General features: G+C 45.0%; 2 protein-coding genes across 2 annotated transcripts in view; both read left to right on the top strand.

Annotated features, from left to right (window-relative positions):
- Positions 1–16,062: 16,062 nt before the first annotated feature.
- LOC131230994 (pentatricopeptide repeat-containing protein At3g62470, mitochondrial-like) lies at positions 16,063–18,854 on the top strand. Its single transcript, XM_058227040.1, has one exon. The coding sequence runs from the start codon at positions 16,509–16,511 to the stop codon at positions 18,519–18,521; it is 2,013 nt and encodes a 670-aa protein (XP_058083023.1). The 5' UTR covers positions 16,063–16,508; the 3' UTR covers positions 18,522–18,854.
- Positions 18,855–20,003: 1,149 nt separating this feature from the next.
- Positions 20,004–25,083, top strand: part of LOC131231812 (histidine kinase CKI1) — a 50,049-nt gene continuing 44,969 nt past the window's right edge. Inside the window, exon 1 of the mRNA XM_058228119.1 lies at positions 20,004–20,318. Coding sequence (XP_058084102.1) covers positions 20,004–20,318 — 315 coding nt within the window. The remainder of the gene's footprint in view (positions 20,319–25,083) is intronic.

Below are 25,083 nucleotides of genomic sequence, written 5' to 3'. Positions count from 1 at the left end.
GGTCGGTGCTCTGTGGGCCCCACCATGATGTATGTGTTTCATCCATGCCTTCTATCTATTTTTATAGATCATTTTACGGAATGAAAAAAAAAATGAGATATATCTAAATCTCAAGTGGATCACATTAAAGGAAACACTATTAAATAAACGTTAACCATTAAAAACGTTTTGGGCTTAAAAGTTTTAGATCTAGCTGATATTTATTTTTTCCATCCATCTGGGTCTTTATGACCTAATCAACAGATTGGATGTCAAATAAACAGAAGAGTGGACCTTAGAAGGATTTAAAATTTTTAATGGTAGATATTCAATTATTATTGTTTTCTTGTTATGTGGTCCACCTAAGATTCACATACCTATCATTTTTTTTACGAATCCATAAAATATTCTGTAAAAATGTATGAACAGAATGGATGAAACACATATATCATGGTGAGGCCCACAAAGCACCGACTAGGGGAGCAACCAATCCGTCCCTCGCACACGGACTAGCCACCTAGCTTGAGGCTAGTGTAGCTGAGGTGTGGTAATACGGACTGATTTACGTCCGACGAAAGGATGGGTTTTCAGCAGGCACGTGTAATACGGACTGATTTACGTCCGACGACGGAAAAAATCATAAATGCTACTCGACCTTCGCACATGCCAATCGGGCACGTGTATGCAAGCAGATGCAAGCAGATGGGCCTGATCATCATCTGATTCAAAGGCAAGGTTACAGTCTACTATTTTTAGGCTTCGGGTCGGGTCTGATCAGTTCGTGCAATTGCTTCACATTTGAAAGTCTGTGGCATCCGAGGCAAAATGAGTTAATTTGGATGAAGGGCTTGGCCTTAGACAATCACCTGGTTTTTGTAGGTGCATAGTTGGCTAAATAGATGGTTGGTCAATTAATCAATTTTTTATTTTTTATTTTTATTAGCCCCACATGCTCATGCTAGTGTAATTTCACTACCTATGGATACTCGAACCCTTGATCGGGTGTTGAAACTCCTGAGGGTCTACCACCCAAGCAACGATAAGGATCCAGCACACCCACCTAATAATACATATATCTCGTGTCGTTGTTGAAAATTACACCCATAAGACTACTCACTAAAATTTCAATTTATCCATGCGTTGATGGTCATCATTGTAATGTCAAGATAATCTTTAGAGTGAAATTTTGGGTTATAGCTTACTTGCAGCTGGACCCATGATTTGAACGGTGAGAGCAAGAGATATGATACACGTATGGCAGGGTGCAGTGTCCTTGTACCTGTTTTAGGCACCAATGTCCGTGCGAGGGGTGGTGGTGCCAGATGCGATAAGGCCTATGCTGGCCTAAGCCTAGCAGGACAGCAGCCCAGCCTAGAGCCCAAAAATATTAGTTTGAATTAACTGACATATAAATTATATTAAATCCCTATTTACATCTGAATATTTTCAATCTATCCATTCATCAAGTAGGCCACACATTTAACTAAATCAATAGTCTAACATTAATTTTATATATATATATATATATATATATATATATGGGAAAAGGTACTATGCGCTTGACCTCACGATAAGCTCCCGATGAGGTCGAGCTGTGTGGGCCCCACCGTCATTTGTGTCGACCATCAACACCGTGCATTTGATGGGTCCCCTTTAAATTATGTGATATGCCAAAAATCAGCCATATACGGAACTCAGGTGGGCCATACCATCTAAAATCATGTGAAGACACCATTAAAACATATAAAAGCACTTGGTGGGGCCCAATTGAGTTTTGAATGCTGCTGAAACTTGGTCTGAACCCTCATCCAAGTGGGACACACATAATGGATGGGCTGGATTTGCAAAATACATCTCGGTGGGCCCAAAAAATGATTATGAATGTTTTAATGGTGCACGGCCCCTCCCCACTTCTGTATGTGGTGTGGCCCACAAAAGAGACGGATTGACTTGATTTTTGAGACCTAGGCCCATGATGGAATGGTGCATCTGACTGATGGGGTAGATGTTCAACACACACCACGGTGGGCCCACACAACTTGACCTCATGGGGAGTTCCCATGAGCTGGACCGTGTGTGTGTATGTGTGTGTGTGTGTATATATATACGTATATATATATATATATACGTATATATATATATATATATATATAGGGTAATCAAAATCCATTTATTTATTATCAGGAGCAAAGGGTCACACAAGAAGTATCCACTGAAAGCTTATGTATGATATTAATAGAAGGTACCCATCCATTCCATTCATAATGCTTTTAAGAAATTAGTTTTCAAACCAACTTTTGCTAATATAACTAACTGGGGGCCAAAATACAAGTCAGAAGAATAGGACTTAATTCCTCGGGACTCGGACTTGATACCTCGGTTCGCAGAAGGATGCGTCAAATCCGAGGCATGGTTCGCTAAACCGAGACAATGGTTGAGTCGGTTCGAACGACTTATCAGCGTTTCGGGCATGTGTCGGGCGGACCGCCTTGCAAGACCGACCGTAGGTCCGATCTCATCCCGGATATCTTGGGATAAGATCTCCGACCCAAGCTCACGGGATCGGATGATGGCTCAAGATGGGCACGATCCTATCTCCGTGATACCGGGAGAAGATCCGCGCTCAATATCGGGAGGACCCGAGAAGATCCCGCGCTCAATATCGGGAGGACCCCACAGCTATAAAAGGAGGACCTTTGTCACCTTGAGAGGTACGAAACAAATCCCTCCTAAAAACCTTCCAAGACTTTGAGACCCCGAGTCCAGGGCCCGACTTTGGCATCGGAGGGTCCCTGCTCGAGCCAGGGTCTCCTTTGTTTTCTTTCTGTGCAGGCATACCAGGTCTAGGAGGACGAACCGGATAATCGCATCAGCAGTTTGGCGCCGTCTGTGGGACGATGCAAAAGCCATCTCGTATCTCTATCCGAGTCCAATGGTGATGACTAGAAGGACGGTCCCGAGAAGAAGATTTGAATGAGAACGCGATTACAGGGCCACCCGGTCAACCCCCAGCCCCGAACCCACCTAACAACCGCCGACGAGGGGCGGCCGGAACAAGCAACAATCAGCGGGGTCGCGACGATGGGCGGTTGGACAAGGAGGTTCAGAAAATCCGCTCCGATATGAATACGATGAAGCAGATGCTGGACATGTATCAGCAGCAAATGCAACCACTCCCGCATCTTCAAGGGGAGACGGCGCGCGTACACGGCGGCGGTTGATCCTCAACCTTCGGCGCCGTCTTTCCGGCCAAGCCAACCTCAAGGCGGGTCAAGAACCATCTCCAGCGCATTCAGCCAACGCCTCCCTCCCGACTGATCTTCTGCACGAAATAGAACGAAGAAGGCGCAATCGCCCTTCCATGGAAGGCACGGCGAAAGCGATGAACCTTGGAAAGCCGACATTCAAAATTTCAAAAAAGAAGTGCGGGAAGAGATGGCAAAAGAGATGGCGGACATAAAGCACGGCCGGAACGTATATTCAACCGGGTCCGAAGCGAAAGCATCCCCCTTTGTGGACTCGGTATTGAAAGCCCGATTGCCCGAGAGGTTTCGATTACCTCAAATCGCTCCTTTCACCAGAAAGACTGACCCGACCGAGCATATTGAGTGCTTCAGAACCTATATGGAACTCCATGATGCCTCGGATGCAGTAATGTGTCGGGCCTTTTCTCTTACATTGACCGATGTAGCTCGACTGTGGTTCAAACAGCTGAAGCCAAAGTCCATCAGTTCATTCGTTGAGCTGAGCGACGCCTTCCTCACCAACTTCATCGGCGGAAAGAAAAAATTAAAGCCCCCTGCACATCTGAATAACCTAGTCCAGAAGCAGGGAGAGCTATTGAAAGATTACATCAAGCGTTTTAATTTCGAATCCCTTCAAGTTCGGAAACATTCGGAAGAAACGGCCCTCAATGCACTCATGCAAGGAGTTAGGGATAAGCCGTTCTGGCATCTCTAGACAAAACTCCGCCCGATACTCTGGCGAGTTTATGGCGCGGTCCGATAAATATGCCAACGCCGAGGAAGCACGAATCTGCGTGAAACTAAAACCTCGGCCAAAGAGTCGGCCAAAAGGGAAGCGGCTGGGGGGAGGAAACGCAAAGAGGATCAAGCACGTGACGAGCGAAGGTCGAAAACGGCCGGATCGAAAATTTTCCATATACACTCCCTGAATAAGACTCGGGAAGAGGTACGATGGAAATAAAAACGAAGGCTTTGTTAGCTGGCCTAAGCTCAGGAGTAATCTTAATCGGCGGGATAAGGATAAGTACGCCATTATCACCGCGATCACGGGCATAACACAAGTGATTGCCGTCACTTAAAAGAAGAAATCGAACGACTCATAAAAGACGGCCGACTCAGAGAACATATGGTCAAAGCTGGGGCATCCGAGGCGCGCCCGACCGAGAGTCAGCCTATGGAAGAAATCCGGACGATTATCGGCGGTCCACAATGTGGGGGCGACTCAAACAACGCGCGAAGGAATCACGCACGTAAACTCAGTCAGCCTCAGTCCGAGCTCATGATTATAGATCGGCCATCAAAGGAAAAGAAAAGAGAAAGGTATTGCATATCGTTCACTGAAGAAGACGCCCGAGGTATCCATCACCCCCACGATGATGCGCTGATCGTCTCCTTGGCGATCGCTAACCGAAAAGTGTTTCGGATACTCGTCGATACAGGGTCATCTGCAGACGTGTTATTTACTCAAGCGTTCGACAAAATGGGGATCGAACGATCCGCGTTGCGCCCGGTTCGGACCCCTTTGATCGGTTTTTCCGGAGGACAAGTATTGCCCGAGGGGACTGTCTCATTACCACTCACTGCTGGCACTGCCCCACATCAGACGACGATGATGGTTGACTTCCTGGTCGTCGATCAACCCTCGGTATACAACGCGATACTCGGCCGACCTTCATTTAGTATCCTCCAGGCCGTTGTATGCACATACCATCTTTCAATGAAATTTCCGACCGAGTCGAGTCGGGATTGTCAAAGGAGACCAGCAGGATGCGAGGCGATGCTACATGATAGCCGTAAAATGAGCCGCCGACAAAAGTCCGACCAACATATTAACAATCGAATCGCTGGACCCTCGGGCGAGAATTATGAACGAGGACAACCGGTCGAGGATCTTGTCTCGGTCCCCTTGGTCGAGACAGATGGATCCAAGACGGTTTAATTGGCTCGTCTCTGCAGTCCACTTTGAAAGAAAAGCTGATAGCCTACTGAAACAGTACACCGACGTCTTTGCATGGGGTCACGAGGACATGCCCGGATCGACCCTCGTGGTGACTCACCGACTAACATCGATCCGTCGACGACCGATCCGACGACGGCGACCGCTCGGCCGAACGATACGCTATCATCGAAGAAGAAGTCAACAAACTCCTCCGGCTAATTTCATAGAAGAAATACACTATCCGAGTGGGTCGCGAATGTCGTGCTTGTAAGGAAATCCAACGGGAAGTGGCGAGTCTCTAGTATCGACTATACCGACTTAAATAAAGCTTGCCCGAAGGAAGCTTTCCGCTTCCGAGGATAGACCAGTTAGTAGATAGGACGGACATGAGCTCCTTAGCTTCATGGATGCATATTCGGTATAATCAAATTGTAATGCATCAAACAGATAAATCAAAAACTACCTTTGTCACCGACAAAGGCCTTTATTGTTACCGAGTGATGCCATTTGGTCTGAAGACCGGCGCAACTTATCAAAGGTTAGTTAACAAAATCTTTGCTCGGCTTATAGGCGGACTATGGAAGTATACATCGACGACATGCTCGTCAAAAGCATACACGCGCAGATCATGTGAATAATTTGGAAGAAATGTTTCTAATCCTACGAAAGTTCCGTGAAGCTGAATCCAAGTAAATGTGCTTTTGGAGTAGGCTCAGAAATTCCTCGGTTTCTTGGTACATCGAGGAATAGAGGCAAACCCCGAGAAGATAAAGGCTCTGATTGATATGGAATCCCCCAAAACCATTAAGGACGTCCAAAGATTGGCCGGACGAGTCGCAGCACTCAATCGGTTCCTGTCCAGAGCAACGGATAAGTGTCTCCCCTTCTTCAAACAATTGAAAGGAAGACAAGCGATGGGTTGGACGGAAGAATGTGAAGCGGCATTCCAGCAATTAAAATTATATCTCGGTTCTGCACCTCTCTTATCAAAACCTGAACCGGGGGAGTCGTTGCTCCTCTATCTAGCTGTATCCGAGGCAGCGGTTAGCTCGGCTTTGATACGAGAATCCGAAAGCAACTGCCGGTTTACTACGTCAGCAAAGCGTTATTGCCAGCAGAAACGAGATACCCAAGCTTGGAAAAAGTGGCCTTGGCTTTAATAACTTCCTCTCGGCGACTTAGGCCGTACTTCCATGCCCACACCATCATTGTAATGACCAACCTTCCGCTTCGCCAGGTACTGCAGAAACCAGAAGCTTCCGGCCGACTCACCAAATGGGCTATCGAGCTGAGTGAGTTTGATATTCAATAAAAGGCAGCAATCAAAGGGCAAGCCGTAGCTGATTTTATCGCCGAGGGAACGTCTTCAGCCGAACTTTCAGCAAATGATACACCGAAGGACGGTGCAGCTCCGACCTCAACCGCTTCCCCTTGCCCTATTCCATGGACTCTGTATGTCGACGGTTCTTCCAACTCAAAGGCCAGTGGGGCTGGGGTGGTGCTGGAAACCCCCGATCACACCTATATACAGTATGCCTTACGACTTGGATTTCAAGCGTCGAACAATACGGCGGAATATGAAGCGTTGCTACTCGGCCTCCGACTCGCCGCTAGCATGGAGGTCACGCACCTAAGCGTTTTCAGCGACTCTCAGTTGGTTGTTAACCAAGTTACCGGTGTATACCAGACACGGAAAGACCGGCTAAGAGCTTACATGGAGAAAGCGAAAGAACTTATCAACAGATTTCAATTCTGTCGTGTAACTCGGATACCTCGTACGGAAAATAGCAAAGCCGATTTGCTAGCAAAGCTCGCCTCGGCCGAAGAAGACGATATACCCAGGTCCGTCCCTGTCGAATACGTCGATAAACCAAGTATAGACGAGCCAATTAGCGAGGCCGTCAATACAATCGACTCGGAACCATCCTGGATTGATCCAATCCGCCAATTCCTTGACGAAGGAAGTTGCCCGAGGATCGCACCGAGGCCCGACGAATTAAGATCCGAGCTTCCCCGTTACACCATACTCAACGGACCCTTTATAAGAAAGGATACTACGCCTCGTTGCTGCGCCCACCGAGGCAAACTATGTGTTACGGGAAATTCATGAAGGAATCTATGGAAACCACTGGGAGGGCGATCCCTCGCCTACAAGGTCTTATGACAGGGATACTACCGGCCCACTATCCAACACGACGCTCGTGAGCTCGTTCAAAATTGCGACAATGTCAGCGGTTTGCGGCAATTCCGAGGCAAGCACCCGAGGCATTGACACCGATGACCGGTCCCTGGCCTTTCGCACAATGGGGCATCGACCTCATAGACCGCTCCCTATGGGAAAAGGGCAGACCAAGTTTGTTGTGGTAGCAGTGGACTATTTTACGAAGTGGGCCGAGGCAGAACCATTAGCCAAAATAACCGAGCGGAAGATCACCGAGTTTGTATGGAAAAACATTATCTGCCGATCGGAGTACACCGTACCATTGTCACAGACAATGGAAGGCAATTTGATAATAGGAGCTTTCGTGAGATGTGCAAGAACCTCGGGATCAGGAATGTTTATTCTTCACCTCATCATCCTCAAACCAACGGACAAGTCGAGGCGGTTAACAAGATTATCAATAAACAACTTCGGACCAAGCTAGACCGGGCCAAAGGAGCATGGGCCGAAGAGCTCCCGAAAATTCTTTGGGCTTACCGAACTACAACCCGAACGGCCACAGGAGAAACTCCGTTTTCACTCGCTTACGGCTCGGAAGCAGTCACTCCCGTCGAAATCGGATTACCTTCGGCTCGAATCACCTTATTCAATGCAGAAGAGAATGAAGAACTCCTTGCACTCGGACTCGACCTTCTGGACGAACAAAGGGAAAGGGCGAGGCTGCGCACGGAGGCTCGACAACGACAAGTGACTCGGTTCTACAATACCCGAGTTAAGATTAGAAGATTCGAAGGGGAGATATGGTTCTTCGGAAAGTGTTTTCCAACACTAAGGAGTTTGGGTCGGGTACACTGGGACCCAATTGGGAAGGACCCTATATCGTCTCGGGCACCATTAGACCAGGAACATATCGGCTAGAAGACCTAAACGGACAGTCATTGCCTCATCCATGGAACGCTGAACACCTCAAGGTCTACTATCCTTAGCTTGCTATTTGATGTTTAAAGAGTAAAGCCGAGTCAAATGAATAAAGACATGCTTTTCTTTTTCATTCGTCCGAATATGTGTAAGTACAAAAGCAACCGAATACATCGAGCAAAAAAATATATACATATAAAAAACCAAAGTCTTCATGCGTCGGCCCCGTCCCCCGCAGTTGTGTAGCGGCGGCGTCCGGATTCTCGGACTCGAGGCGCTCCACCCTCGATTTCCGAAAGGTCAAGGTCGGGAAAAGACTTCTTTATATCCTTGACGCATTCCAGATATCCGCTTGAACAGGCGATCCCTCTCGTCCTCAAACTCGGCCGACTCGAGGAATGCTTGGACGGCCTGGTCCCTAGCCGTCTCGGCCTCCCGAGTCTTCTCCTCGGCCTGCTGAATGCGCTCCGCCGCCTCAAGCTTAGCCCGAGCTAAGTCATCCGCGCACGAAGCAGGCTAGAACTCGCCGATTCTCCTCTTCGGCTTTGGAGAGTCGAACCGTGCTGGCGACCTCCGCCCGCCCGTCGGGGCCCTTACGGAAGAAGCCGCCTCGCCCTCGCGTCTTGGCAGGCTTTCCGAGCAAGGGACGCCTCGCCTGTCAGGACGCCGACTCGGCCTCGAGCGAAGAGCCTGCGGCCGATGAGTTGAGGATAGCTCCTTGCGGGCCTTGATTAAGCAAGGAGCGAGTTCAAAAAGCATCCGGGCAGCGGGGCTGCGACGACGGGGCGTTGTAGAGTTTCACGAACTCTCTTTCACACCCATGGGCCAGGCCCAAGGAACCATCCCCGACACCACTTGCTGCAGGATTGACGGCCCCTCCGGGTTCGTCTCTTCCCCTCGGGAGGACGCGTCCTCGTCTCTTCCTCCCCCCTTGAGGTCGCGGCCCCGGTCTCTTCTTCCCGACTCGGCACCGTCGTCTCAACGCGTGCCGAGTCAGGTGCCGCCTGAGGATCCGAAGCAGCAATCGCCGTCTCTTCCGCCCTTTCGTCCGGGTCGGGAATCACGACGACCGGAGGGGCAGAAGAGCTCGCTGGCTCTTTCTCCTTCCGCGGCACCCTCTGCCTCTTCGGTGGCCGAGGCTCTGAAAGAAGAACTGACCGCGGAGGTGCCTTCAACTTCGTGACTGGTCTAAGGGCAGGACGAGCTCCGGTCATCTCCGGTTCGGGGACAATCCTTAGGTTGGGACGAGCTTCGGGCAGATCTGCAAAAAAAAAAAGGAGGGGGAGAGTAAGGCGAAGTAAGTCGGTGGAAATTTGGAAAATTCGAAGATTCATTCTTAATTACCTGTAACTTCCGAGTCCAGGCCTGCAAGGTGAAGGCGCTCCGGTTGTAGAAGCACCTTCCAAGACTGTCCCTCGGATCCAACGACTTCAACTCTTTGATCCGAGCCGAGGCGTCTTCGAGCTTCGGCTTCTTCTTGGAATATCTGCGGACATAAGTTCGTCGGACTGGTATTAAAAAAAAAAAAAAAAAAAAAAATCAAACCAAGTCACTGCTCTTTGGAAAGTCCGAGGGACACGAGCCTCGTGGGACCGGACTCATCCGTCTCCCAGCGACCACATGCCCAAAACCAACGCTCTCTCCAGGTGTTTGTTGGAAGTGGGAGGGTCGGTTATCGGGGAACCGCCTCCGCCTCGCCAGGCAGCGAAGACGTAGAAGCCGGGGTAGTTCGGATTTACCCGCTTTGATACGGTGGAGAAATTGCGATCGTAAGTGGTGGCTGTCCATCTCACCACAACACCGCACATCCGAGTAAGTTCCTCCACCCATTCGGGACTATCTGTCCCGGGGCAATCTTTATGCGAGACAAAACTCCCCGGACGATGGTCGAAGGGGCAGACGCAAGCCGCATTGCATCGACACTTGGTAAATCGCGATCGCCCCAGCAGGAGGGTGACCGGTAAATCATTCGGACGGGGAAGATAGGTGATGACCGACTCGGGAATATGGTACCCGACTCGGATTCTGTCCAAGTCCGTCTCAGTCAAGACTGAGGGAACCGGACCGCTTAAATCTTCCCCCGATCCTTCTTCAGATTCGGCCTGCGCCGACTCACTAACAGGAGCAAGATCAGGGGTTCCTTCGGCGATTAAAACTTCATCTTCTTCCTCCTCATCCTCCTCCATATCCCTTGGCAAGTTAGGCCTTCCCAGGCGGGTTAATAGAGACGACCCGCCCCGAGAAGGAACGACGGAAGCTGGGCTCCGCCGAGCTTCGGTGACTCTCTCCGGTAGACAAGCAGCGTTGGCGTTCACTGCTATCTCCGTCAGTAAGGAAGGCGATTCCGCAACGTTCAAACGTTGCGCTTCGCCTTCGTCTCCGGAAGCTCCCCCCTGGGGACTTTGAGAACTCCTATCCGCCATTATTACCAAATAAAGAGGAAGGAGAAACTCACCGGAGGGAGAAAGGAAAACGGAGATGGCGGAAAGAGGCACCGACGGTAAAGAAAAAAAAAAGGAAGGAGACGAAAGGCTATGTAAACCCTAAAGAAAATGCGGAGCGGGAATGGCAAGAGTAGTAAAAGTTTAAAGTGCGGGGCCCCTGACGTTATATAAGGTCGCCATACGGCGGAGACAATTAATGAGGAAATGATTCGACGCCTGCATCGATTCCCTCGCTCGACACGTGGCGCACGTCAACTGGTAATAATAATACCTTCGCTACGTGTCCAATCCCCATTGGCGGGATGTGTGATTTGACGGCTGACGGCGCATGCGATGTTAGAAGCTGAACCGTCCCCCATCAAAGGCCTCATGGAATGCATTTAATGATCACGACTCATCTCGGACTGAGTTACGAACCGACTCCAAACTCGCTACTCCTCAGTGTCATATGAAACACAAAAATTTTAATGGATCTTGTTGGGGGCAAAAATACAAGTCCGGGGACTCGGACTTAATGCCTCGGGACTCGGACTTGATACCTCGGGTCGCCGAAGGATGCGTCAAATCCGAGGCATGGTTCGCTAAACCGAGACAATGGTTGAGTCGGTTCGAACGACTTATTAGCGTTCCGGGCATGTGTCGGGCGGACCGCCTTGTAAGACCGACCGTCGCTAGGTCAGATCTCATCCCGGATATCTTGGGATAAGATCTCCGACCCCGAAGCTCACGGGATCGGATAATAGCTCAAGGTGGGCACGATCCTATCTCCGTGATACCCGAGAAGATCCCGCGCTCAATATCAGGAAGAGAATCCTTGTGCGACGCTCAATATCAGGAGGACCCCAGCAGCTATAAAAGGAGGACCCTTGTCACCTTGAGAGGTACGAAACAAATCCCTCCTAAAAACCTTCCAAGACTTTGAGACCCCGAGTCCAGGCCTGACTTTGGCATCGGAGGGTCCCCTGCTCGAGCCAGGGTCTCCTTCCATTCCATTCATAATGCTTTTAAGAAATTAGTTTTCAAACCAACTTTTGCTAATATAACTAACTTGTTTGCTACAAATTTTATCTTTTTAAGCGTGGTGAATGCGATTGCATCATGCCCTTGTCTGGATGGACTCTTCGTGTTCGGGCTTTGTAGGGTGCACCACAAAGTCTGTGTTATATCAATGCATTTCATCCAATATTTTTATATGATAAGATGCATGTACATATGAAGTTGACCCCAATTAATTGAGACAAGGATAAGGTTATTTAGGAGGGATGTGACTTGCTTCCAACAATGGCTTTGTCAGGCTCATTGTGATGATGTGATGTATGTGTTTTATCCACACCCACTACTAATTTTGATGGATCATTTTACATAACGAGACAAAAATCGAGGCAGGCTTGAGGCACAAGTATACTACCATATAGGAAGTAGTGGTAATAATGTAGCCCCTTTGAAACCTTCTTATGGTCCATTATAATGTTTATTTGCCATTTAACATATTCATTAGGTTACATAAACACTAATGGAGGAAAAAATATCAGCTTAATTGTAACTTCTGTTGCTCCCAAGAAGTTTTTAATGGTGGACCTTCAATCCACATTATGTGATTCACTTGTGCCTTAAATCTGTCTCATTTTTAGGCTCATATTCTATCATAATATGTAAAAATGGATGGATGACATAGGTAAAACACATACAGCATGGTGGGTCCCACATAACACAATCACAATCTGTTAGGGTGAGCATTCACTCCAACTGTTTGGCCTGCCCTAGTTTTTTATGATCATTGTTTGTTTTTGGGTTCAACAGGGTTAAAACCCGGTGCATAATAGGTGAGGCAGGAGCAATCGCTTACTGGGTGATGCTTTAACCAAGGGACTCACCTTGATATATGTGTTGTATGTTCAGGCCATTCATTTTTTTTGTCAGCTTGCATGGTCCACAGGATGAGGCAGTATCACATCTCAGGTGGAGCATGAGTATGAATTAAATTCCCACCATTAAAAACTTCACAGGCCACGGAACTTTTGGACAATGTTTCTATTTGCATTTTTCGTTACTCATGTGTGACCTTATTAACACGTTGGATGACAAATAAACATTAAAGTGGAAGATAGGGAGTTTTTAATAGTATCAATTCAATTATTGTTTTTTTCATGTGGTGTGGTCCACCTGCGACTTGTATCTGTCTCATTTTGTAGGCCATGATGTAAAATGAGTTGCAAAATCTACATCACAAACATTTAGGTGGGCCCCGCAGTCAAAGAGTCTCGCCCTCTAATTGTTACCCTTATCTCACCTAATCCAGGTCCTGGAATGAGACAAGTACCCGATGGACGAGTTGGATCTCACCCGATGTGGCTAATGACCCAGAACCAGCGATGTGGGTGGGCCCAAACTGTAGGGCCCACCTTGACTATTAAAAACTTTTCGTGGGCCACAATAGTTTTGGATCAAGTTGACATTTTTGTTTTCCATTTATCCAGGTATGTACGACCTTATCAACTGGCCGGATGGAAAAGAAACATTATAATGGAACCTGAGAAGTTTTTTATGGTGGGTATTCAATGATTATTGTTTCGCGTGGTGTGGTCCACCTGAGATTTGTATCTGCTTCATTTTTGAGGCCATGCCCTAGAACAAACTGAAAAAACGGACGGATGCCAGTGATATACAAGGCATACAGAGGAGTGGGCCCCATGGTCAGGGTCACACCATATCGCTGGTTCGGGGGTCGCAGCTAAGTAGTTCTGCGAAAGCAACCGGATGCGGATTGCCTGCATGTTGTGAGGTGGCTATCAGGGAAACGGATTGGCTACTCACCCTGACACCAGCCAATGGTTGATGGTCGGTGCTCTGTGGGCCCCACCATGATTTATGTGTTTCATCCATGCCATCCATCTATTTTTAAAGATCATTTAATGGTATGAGGCTAAAAACGAGGTATATCTCATCTTAAGTGGACCACATTATAGGAAACAGTATTGAATGAGTGTCGACCATTGAAAAACATTTTGCGGACATAAAGTTTTGGATCAAGTTTATTTTTATTTTTTCCCTTCATCTGTATGACCTAATTAATATATTGGATGTCAAATAATTAGTACAGTAGGCCTTAGGAGGATTTTAATGGTGGATATCCAATCACTATTGTTTTCATGTGGTGTGGTCCACCTGAGATTTATATTCTTCTCATTTTTGGGGTAAGCCATAAAATGATATGTTAAAATGGATGAACAGAATGGATGAAACATATAGGGCTGGTGGTCGGTGCTCCGTGGGCCCCACCATGATGTATATGTTTCATCCATTCCATTCATCCATTTTTTCATATCATTTTATGGCTTGATCCTAAAAATGGGAGGTATATAAATCTCAGATGGACCACAACACATGAAAACAAAGTTGGTTGGATATCTATCATTAAAATCCTCCTAAGGCCCACTGTACTGTTTATTTGATATCCAATATGTTGATTAGGTCATACAGGCCCAGATGAAGGGAAAAAACAAAAATCAGCTTGATCCAAAACTTTGATGGCCCCAAAATGTTTTTTAATGGTCGATGCTCATTCAACACTGTTTCCTTTAATGTGGTCCACTTAAGATTGACATATACCTCGTTTTTTGTCTCATATCATAAAATGATATGTAAAAATAAATGGGCGGCATGGATGAAACACAAACATCATGGTGGGGCCCACGGAGCACTGACCATCAGCCATTGGCTGGTGTCAGGGGGGAGTAGCCAATCCATTTCCTTAGACGGTGCTCTGCGGCCCCACCATGATATATATGTATTTTATCCATACCGTATATATATTTTTTTCAGGTCATTTTAAAACACCATCTCAAACAGAAGGAGGCAGATATAAATATCAAGTGGACCACACCGCAAGGAGACACCGGTGATTGAATGCCACTATTAAAAACTTCTTAGGGCCTATTGGTCAGGTCATACGTCTATATAAGGAAAACACAAAAAAAAAAAAAAAAAAAGTTTTGGGCGTTCAATCAGCACCGTGTCCTGTGCTGTTGGTCCATACGAGTTTAGTATCTGCCTCATTTCAGGCCTCATGTATAAACTGATCTAGAAAACTGGATGGACGGCGTGGATGAAACACATACACTAGGATGGACGTGGATTTCCTGTGAAAACCTCTCGCAGGAAGTTCCTGCACTGGGAACCCAGGTGGGGTCCACTGTGATGACTTTGAGAAATCCTCTCCATCCATCCGTTTTGTGAGTTCATTTTAGACATGAGGCCAAAAATGAGCCGTACCCAATTCGGGCTGAAATTGCGAGAATTGAATTTCAACGGTCGAAATATTCGTGGGCCAAGGAAGTTTTGAATCGTTCTAATATATATTTTTTTGAGTTCATCCCAGTAGGAATGACGCTATTAATGGTATGGATGGAGTGTAAACACCACTGTAGAACCCAGGGAGGTTTCAGCGGTAGGAATTTTCCTAACCACCTTTTCCTTTATTACGCCCACTTGAGTCGTGGATCCTTCTCAATTTTGGTCTCACAGCCTAAAATGAGCTCAAAAAACGGATGGACAGAGTGGATTCTATAAAAACATCACAGTGGGCCCCACCTGAGTTCCCAGCTCAGGAACTTCCCTTTCGCAGGAAATCCGCGTCCCACCATGATGAGGCTTACATGGCACCGTCCAGTAGCGACTGGCTACTGACATCGTCGGTAGGCAATCTACGTCCGGTAGGTAACCAGCGCGAGTTACCTTGCCGTGGCTCATCACTCTCTCTCCCAATCGAATTAACTGAAAACTGACCGTAGGGCCCACTTCGATGTATGTGTTGTACATCCATCCCGTCCATTCATCATTTTCCATTCATTTTAAAACATGATTTAAAAAATGAGGCAGATCCAAACCTCAGGTGGACCACACCATTAGAAAACAAAGGCAATTGAACACCTATCATTAAAAATTTCTAGGAATACTGTAATTCTTATTTGACATCGAACCTATTGATTAGATCACACAGACACGGATGAAAAGAAAAACACAAATATCAGCTCGATCCAAAACTTCTGTGGTCATCGAGAAGTTTTTAATGGCGGGAATTCAATCCCTACTGTGTGGACCATTTGAGTTTTGCATCTGTTTAATTTTTGTTTCAACAATCTAAAATGAGATATTAAAACTGATGGACGGAATGGATATACAAAAAATACATCAAGGTGGGCCCCACGGTCAGGATCTCACTTACACACTGGATCCGGGATCGCAACCTAATCCGCTTTCAATCTCTCTCTCCGCCAACCCGCGAGATCTGAACCGTTCAATCTCTCTCTCTCTCTCTCTCTCTCTCTCACAGGTTTTAATGGCGGTCGAATGTCTGCGAGTGTGGAAGAACTAATCGTCTTGGATCGAGATCTCTTCCAATCTCAATGGCTTCCGCGTCTGCTCTGCCTCCTCCTTCATACGCTCTCGAGATCCGAGACCAGTACGACGAGAAAGAGGATTTCGCCGACAGCAAATGCGCTTTCGTTACGGTAGCTATCTGCCCTTGCCTCGTGATTCTCATCATCGTCGTCATCGTCGTGTCGATCGTCCTTATGGTAAAGCTCCGCATCTTTTGCCACATCCCTGTCCACAGTCTCTCCAGTCTCATTTCTAAGAAGAAATGCCATGCGTGAATGATTCTAGTGTTTTTTTTTCTAGGGTTTAGATTGGCAGTATATGTTTGTTGTTTGGGGTTTTTCTTGATGCTTTCAGATTCTGGGGTTTTGAGTGGAGTGTAGAGAAGATTGGGTTCTTGAATACCAGAGCTTTTTCTAGGTTTTTGGATTGGAGATGTTGAAAGGATGTTGATATCAAAAACCAGGGTCTTTTCTAGGGTTTTAAATGGAGATGGTGAAAGGGTGGCGTTGTTGAATTCTAGGGCCTTTTTTAGGGTTTGGAATGCAGATGCAGGAACCGAGCGTCGCGGCAGCGCTGATGGTGAGAGCAATGAGGGTTTTGGGTCGGGGAATTCGAGAGAAAGAATGCTGGTTTTGAATGGATGTGTAGGAAAAGCATCTGTGTTGGATCCTAGGGTTTTTCGTACTGTTTCAAATGGTTGTGCGGGGAAATTTCCAATTTTGGATTCTAGGTGGTTTTCTAACATTTCAAATAGGGATCCAGAAACTGCTGATGAAATAGGAGGCAGGAGTGAATTTGATGATGGTGATGAGGGTATTAAGTCAGAGAATCCGAAGGAAAAAATGCCAGTTTTAAGCTCTAGGGTTTCTTCTGGGGTTTTGGATGTAGCTGCAATGAAAATTTCTGTTCTGAATTCTAGGTCTTTCTGTAGCGCTGTTGATGGAGATTCAGAGTCCGACGATGAAACTGATGCCACTGATGGCATGGATTATAGCAACGAGGGTTTAAAGTTGGCTGATCCAGAAGAGGTTGATAGAGTGTGTAAAGTTATTGAAGATCTGTTTGCAGCAGATCGTAACATGGAAGCAGTTCTGGATCAGTGCAATATCAATCTATCCCATTCCCTTATTGTGGATGTTTTAGCTCGGTTTTGTCATGCAAGGAAACCCGCATTTCGGTTCTTCTGCTGGGCGGGGCAAAAGCCAGGGTTTTCACATGATTCGCGGACATATAATGCGATGATGAGTATTCTTGGGAAGACGAGGCAGTTCGAGAGCATGGTAGAGATGCTTGAAGATATGGGGAAGAAGGGGCTTCTCACAATGGATACATTTGTCATTGCAATTAGGGCATTTGCAGCTGCACGGGAAATGAAGAAAGCTGTTGGGATTTTCGAGTTGATGAAAAGGTATGACTTCAAAGCAGGCGTGGAAACATTGAATTCCCTGTTGGACGCACTTGCAAGGGTGAAGCTTGGAAAGGAAGCTCAGGCTTTGTTTGAGAAGTTGAAGGATCAGTTCTCTCCAGATTTGCGGACATATTCGATTCTGCTTGCTGGATGGTGCAAGGTGAAGAATCTGATGGAGGCGGGAAAGGTTTGGAATGAAATGATTGATAAAGGTTTGAAACCTGATATAGTTGCTCATAACACAATGTTGGAAGGGTTGTTTAGAGGTAGAAGGCGATCAGAGGCAATCAAGCTGTTTGAGCTCATGAAAGCCAAAGGGCCATCACCGAACGTCCGGAGCTACACCATCTTGATAAGGGATTTGTGTAAGGGGAACAAGATGGAAGCAGCAGTTGGGTATTTCGACGAAATGCTGGCTGACGGTTGCCAGCCAGATGCTGCAGTCTACACATGTTTGATTGTTGGGTTTGGAAATCAGAAGAAGATGGATAAGGTCTATGGGTTGCTGCAGGAGATGAAAGAAAAGGGTTGTCCACCAGATGTGCGGACGTACAATGCTCTAATTAAACTGATGACGAATCGCAATATGCCAGACGATGCCGTGAGGATATACAAAAGGATGGTTGGGAACGGCTTTGAACCGACAATCCACACTTATAACATGTTGATGAAGTCCTACTTCCGTTCAAAGAATTACGACATGGGGCGTGCAGTTTGGGAAGAGATGGGTAAGAAAGGGTGTTGCCCTGATGATAATTCTTATATTGTTTTTATCAGTGGACTTATAAGCCAAGGAAGATCGGAAGAGGCTTGTAAATATATAGAGGATATGATAAACAAAGGAATGAAGGCTCCTCAACTTGATTATAACAAGTTCGCTGCAGATTTCTCTAGAGCGGGAAAACCCGATATCCTCAACGAACTGGCACAGAAAATGAAGTTCTCTGGCAAGTTTGAGGTTTCCAATATGTTTGCAAGATGGGCTGAGATGATGAAGAAGAGAGTTAAGCAGAGAAATCCTGATCAAACAGGGCAGCGGTTTTTTTGAATTCTTTATATTAATCAACGCTGCTGGCTCTCAATGAATCATAGACAGTTGACAGCATTGCCGACAACTTGCTCATCTTTTGGCATTCAACTGATGGACCTGTTGTACTTGTATCTGTACGTGATCTGCATGAACAGAGTGATAGAAACTATTGAAGTATCTTGTATTGTATTGTAAATTTACATCTGATATTCTTATCAGGATCATTTTGGGGTTTTCAAGATATTTGGATTTGTTTGAAATTCCAGTTGGTACTTTTTGTGGAGCTTGTATCTTATGGAGTGCTGATTACATGTCTGTCTGTTTCTGTAGATATGTGAGTTCTGAACATCAGTTTAGCTGTTCCAAGAGGCTGATATGCTGACCTGCTTATTTTCCCATAAAGAGATTGTTGAATCCTCTGTTGTTTGTTTCTTTAAGCTATATTTGCAGAGAGTGGATTCGGTGCCTCCACATCTAGCACCATCAACTCTTAAAATGTGGGTGAAATTTCAACCATTAAATCTCTAGCTGATTCAAACCGTTGCAAAGTACCAAACAACAAGAATGGGGAGGCGTCAGAACTAGTTCGTTGCATTCAAATTTTTGATTCTTCCTCACCCCACTCTCTGTCTCTCTCCCAAAGACAGCTCCCCTCCCTCCCCTGAAAACATCCAAACACTCCTTTTGTTGTCTTTTGGCCTCTTGATATTCAAGATATTAATTTCTTACTTCAGCATTTTTCATGCTTGCTGCCAGCGTCTATGATGACCATTGGGGGCTCCAACCCATGGCTCAGTGGTAGACATTGCATTTCAACATTGAGGTGATGGGTTTGAGCCCATGTTACCTTCAAAAAAAGAAGAAGAAAAAGAATCGCTGATAAATTGTCTTTTACTTTTGTTTTGTTTCACTAGATTGAAATATTCAGTCAGATGGCCATGCATGAGTCCCCATCTCCATGTTTCATTGTGGTGTGGCCCACTTGAGTTTTGGATCAGACTGATTTTTGGGCTCAATACTAACATCAGTTGGCACAAATGATGAGCGGAGTGGATGCCACAAACACATTTTATGGTGTGGGCCTAACACTCGTGTGGCATGTGTTCGTGTTCCACACAAGTGTTGTAGGAAGCCCGACCCGCTCTCACGTGTTCCATATTGGCACGTTTTTAACTCTACACTCATGTAGGATCCTCCCATGCTGGATCGAACCCCATCAACGGTCTTCAACTCCAAGCCATCCCAAACTGTGCCTCTGCCTGGGTCCAAATGGGCCGCCTTCTCATTTGGTAATATAGGGCATCTTGATAATTTTTCAAGGGGAGTTATTTGATACTTTGGCTGCGGCATGACGCTTGATATGCAGGCACTTCAAATATGGATAAATATTGGAAACCAGTCTCCAAGATATTATGCTCCATCGGTGGGTGGTGGACTAAAGATTCCATTATCTATCGGGCATATGTGGGGCTTGGAAAGGTATCTCAAGTATGAAAGTTCATGACAGGTGTGGCTTTCTCTTTGGGGACTGGAGAGAGCATGTGCTTTTGGGAAGATGTTTGGAGGGGTGATGTGCCTCTTTGCATCTCCTTCCTGGCTATTGCTCGCCTAACTCTGGATCTGCATGTCATGATCAACCGTTGCTTCGAGCTAGGTGGTGGCTCAATGGTGTGGTCTCTGCCTTTTCGTCAGCTTCTTCGGGATTGTGAGGTGGACGAATATGTTGCGCTTTTGGAGTTTCTCCATTTTTGTTGGCTCTCGAGCAATGAAAAGGATAGCTTGGGTTGGCCCATGGAAAAGTCAGGATGCTTCTCAGTTAGCTCTTTCTACTCCATTCTTTTGGGACTCACAAAATGAAGTATGGAAAGACATCTCATGTGTGACATTATGGTAGCTCTCTAATGCAAAGGCATTTTCACACCAGGTTAGAGTGGGGTGGCTCGTGGGATGCAAGGGCACACTCGGAGTGGGCGGCCCGTGTGAGGCGGTAGCCATGTGATGTAGGGCTCACGAGGGGGGTTCAGTCAAGGTCCTAATCAATGGGATGTAGGGCCTGAGCTATGAGATAAATGAATTAATTTGCCGAGCTCTATCAGTTCAAGCTTTTAGAGCAAGTGGTTGATTGTCCTGCATCAAATTGGTATCCAAGTGGGAGGTCCCATGTTTGAGACTTCTCCTCACCAGGGGTAATTAATGACATGGGACATTAGTGAGTAGCTAATGAAATGGCATAGGGCTATTTAGGTGTTTTTGAAATGTATGTTGTAACATTTAGCGGTTTTTCTTCATTTCTCTTTTCTTTTTGCTCATGTTTTCTATTTTTCCGCTACCTCAACGCTTTTCTAATGAAAGTTCCCGTTATCTTTCAAAAAAAGCATACTTTAGTATTAAAAAATGCTTCTAATATTGGAGTTGGCATTGTGTTCGACTATAATAGCTTTCTGCAGAGTAATGAGATTTGTATTTAGATCTTTCAAAGTAGAAAAAAACCCTGGCATCACTGCTCAATCCTCCACAGTTGCATTGTTTTCTGAATTCTGAGTCAGAAACCATGGCTTTCTGTAGGCACCCCACCTTGTATGAGTGGTCTAGATCGTTCAATCCAGCCGATTATAGGTGTACGGTCTTGACTTGGTTTAGAATCATGCATTATTTAGCTAGTTTGAATAGTATCCAATGAACCTTCAAAATTCTGTCCAAGGAAACCTAATAGGCGTAGAATAGAATCATGCATTATTTAGCTAGTTTGAATAGTATCCAATGAACCTTCAAAATTCTGTCCAAGGAAACCTAATAGGCGTAGAATTCTGCCTTACCAGGTGTGGAACCCATCCTTCCATAAGTCTGGGTCCACCCCACTTTTATTTTGAACCTTTCAAGATTTCTGCACCCAAGAGAGCTCAGTTTTTCTTTTCAAATCTAGTGTTTTTAATTCATGGGAATTCAGTTTCCCCAACTTCCAGAAATTCAATTTCCTCGACTTTGATAACTCCTGTTTTACGAGTTTCGCCTTTTGAACCCTAATCACTTGTCAAAGTGCCTTAATTTACATTCTAAACTCCAATGAATCCTCTAGATTGTGCCATGTGTGACGTGCCCACTCATCTAATACACCCTTTCAGTTTTCTCATATTACCAAACAACACCCCATTCTCTAAATAGGGACCCTTATCCTGGAGAAGGGTCTTGATCATAATCCCTTCATGCTTAGTCATAGGTCTTTATATATATATATATATATATATATAGGAAAGCAAGAAAGACTAACTCTTTTATTACTCACTTAGGGTAAAGCCCGAAAGGAATACAACAATAAGAGGGCACAACCCCCACAAAAAAAAAAAAAAAAAAAGGAAGAAAAAGAAAATAAAAAACGCAACATCCAAGGCCAAGGATGCCCACACCCCATGTCAAAGGAAGTAGCCTACAACTTGGGCAGGAGGTCAAAAGAGAAACACAAGCTCACTTGTAGGGATAAAGTGGAAAGTAGAGCTCTGAGGGGCATCGACTAGTTTCAAAACTAGGCTTTTCTAATGCCTTGTCATAAGAGCTTCTTTCACTTTAGAAGCATAGCCACCTTCGTTTTTTTTTTTTTAGGTAGTACCTTCTAACCAAATTTCTGGTATAAAAAAAAAAAAAAGAAAAAAAAAATGAAGGAACAATGGAGAATGGCTCTAGGATTTGAGTACTTGGGAATTTCTAAGCCTTAAGTGGCTAAGAAGACCACCCCAACCCATTTTGTTTCACACGAATAGCCTTTGTTAGACTCTTAATTTTTATTTTTTTATTTTGTTACTCTTAATTAGAGGATTCTTTTCATCTCCTTTCCCATCGAAAGACTCCTAGCACAAGTTCTACAAGATGAGCTTGACCAAGACTTAGACCTTTTGGTGGATATTTCACATTCAATCCTCTCTTGTGTTTGCAAGGGTGGAGAAGGGTGCTTAACACCTTCCTTCCTCATCACCAATACCCATAGAATGTCAAACCCAAGACCACCTAGTTAGAGTAGCCTCTACCATTTTGCTGGATTTCCATTTCCTCCCTTATTTCCATAGATATTTCTAAGATAAATAGTCTTTTCTGTACAATTCCAAATGTGAAGTAAGTCTCCTTGATAGCCTGTTGCTGAGTATCATGGAGGAATGCTATATTGATATCCACATGTTGATCTGAGGCAATTGCACTATTTTAGGCATTAAATTACTGTTTAATCTCTTCCTCATGTGAAGATCTAATCCACCATCAGGTTGGTCTGACCTTCTATATGTTCTCTCTAAAATAAAATTTAGTCCAAAAAACATGTGGGTCCCAATATTGGAAACAAGTAGATGGGTTTTGAAAGCTTCTTCCAAGTTTTCCGTAATTGTCAGCTTCTTCGTAACTGACAATTGTATTAGCCTGATTCTTGGGCTAGGGCATAACGTGGTGGTGTCATGCCAATGGATGGATTGAATTTCGGAGCAATCGTGCCATGTGGGCGTGGGAGCTTTTGTCGAAATTGGCAATCTATGACATGCTGTTAAGGTTAGTAGGCCATCACTATTTTATTGCAGACTAGTTCTGTCCTCTGTTTGTCAAACACTTTAAATCATAATATTAATAGATTGTCGCATATTGTGTTGCTGAATAGTTACATCACTTATTTATCAAAAACCATAAATTATGGTATGGATAAATTGTTGCATATGTCAGAAAATATCTCATACACATTTTTTAATACTTGAAGATTGATAGTGGCACAAAATACATGTGGGATGTTTGAACATGAATAGCTACAAATAATATCATTCACATATGTAGAGAAATGCAAAATGCCATTGACAATGAGTTGCACATTTTTAATGAACTATGCAAGAATCCAAGGAATTGGGTGATCAAACATCTAAGTCTATAACACATTTTTAATAGACTACGCAAAATTCCAATCCATCCTTTATTTAGCCTTATTTTTTATAGCCATCTATTTTCCCAGCCACGGATGGGACAACTTTGCTCAATAGATGTGATTTGTTAGAATCAAAAGCAATCGATTATTGCCCTAGCATAGATATCAGACCTACATGTGTAAACAAAACCGTCCATGTTAAAGGCCATTGATCAAATGGTTAATATTTATCTGATTAGTTTGGTGTTTGAATAGCAGCCCTTGAAATACATCCTTCCAAATACTATATTAAAAAAAAAAGGCTTTAAAATGTGCACTAGACCTAATGAACCGTTTGGACAAGGGGATTGGTGTGTTTGCCCTAATACAACTAGAAGCACCATCTGGAACATCTTTCTTTTTGAACCCCCATTGATCAAATGGTTAATATTTATCTGATTAGTTTGGTGTTTGAATAGCAGCCCTTGAAATACATCCTTCCAAATACTATTAAAAAAAAAAGGCTTTAAAATGTGCACTAGACCTAATGAACCGTTTGGACAAGGGGATTGGCGTGTTTGCCCTAATACAACTAGAAGCACCATCTGGAACATCTTTCTTTTTGAACCCCCATTGATCAAATGGCCCATTAATGATGTCCCAAAACAATTAGATTATTAATTGTATCACTATAATTACTTTAATATGATGATCAGCACCGTCCAAACATTGTCCATGTAAATCAACGGTTAAAAATATTGGTTATTCACTTGGACAGATTTTGTGGTTGTGGCCCATCTAAGACTTGTAATTTCATCATTTTCAGGCAAAACATATATTTCAGCGGGCTTATTGCAACCATCCTGTTAAACATTACATACAATTCACTAATTAAAGATATTAAAATTGATTTAATAATTAAATTCAAGCCTCCCAGAATATACCATGGATAATTGCTTTTGGATTAAAGTTAATTCCCAATCCAATGTGCCAAACATAGTTGGAGGATTTCAAATCCAGGAGGCTCTGAATCCAGGGGTTCCAAATACACGCTCCCAAACAGGCGTTCGTTTAACGATGGATCTGATTTTTGGGCCACAGCATAGAGGTGGTGTGGTCACTAGATGAATAACGTTGATTGCGTGGCATCATTCGCGAGGAAACGGATCGGCTACTCACCCTGCCACTACTCAGCGGCTAGTGGTCGGTGCTCTATGGACCCTTGTTTCATCCATATCGTCTATCCATTCTTCCGTATCATTTTATGGTACGAGCCCAAAAATGAGGTTGATCCAAATCTCAAGTGGACCGCATAGTATTAATTGAACGCCCACCGTTAAAAACTTCTTGGGCCACAAGTTTTGAATGAAGATAATATATATTTTTTCCCTTCGTCCAAGTCTGTATGACCTAATAAACAAGTTAGATGTCAAATAACCATTACAGTGGGCACTAGGATGTTTTTAACGGTGAACATTCAATCATTACCTGAGATTTAGATCTACCTTATTTTTTTTGCATCAAACCCTAAAATTATCTTTCAAAATGTACGGACGGCGTGGATAAAACACCTGGCTGGTGGCAGCTTCACTAGCCAAACCGCGTCCCATTAGCGAGGGTTTTGGTGGAACGTGGGGCCTGCATGACAGCTATCGTGCGCGGCTTGGGACGCGGATTAGCTACTGACAGGTTGGGTAGCCGTGAAGTGACGTC

The sequence above is a fragment of the Magnolia sinica genome, chromosome 17 (genome assembly GCF_029962835.1).
Source record: "Magnolia sinica isolate HGM2019 chromosome 17, MsV1, whole genome shotgun sequence".
Classification (NCBI taxonomy): domain Eukaryota; kingdom Viridiplantae; phylum Streptophyta; class Magnoliopsida; order Magnoliales; family Magnoliaceae; genus Magnolia; species Magnolia sinica.
This window is presented reverse-complemented; position numbering and strand designations above follow the sequence as displayed.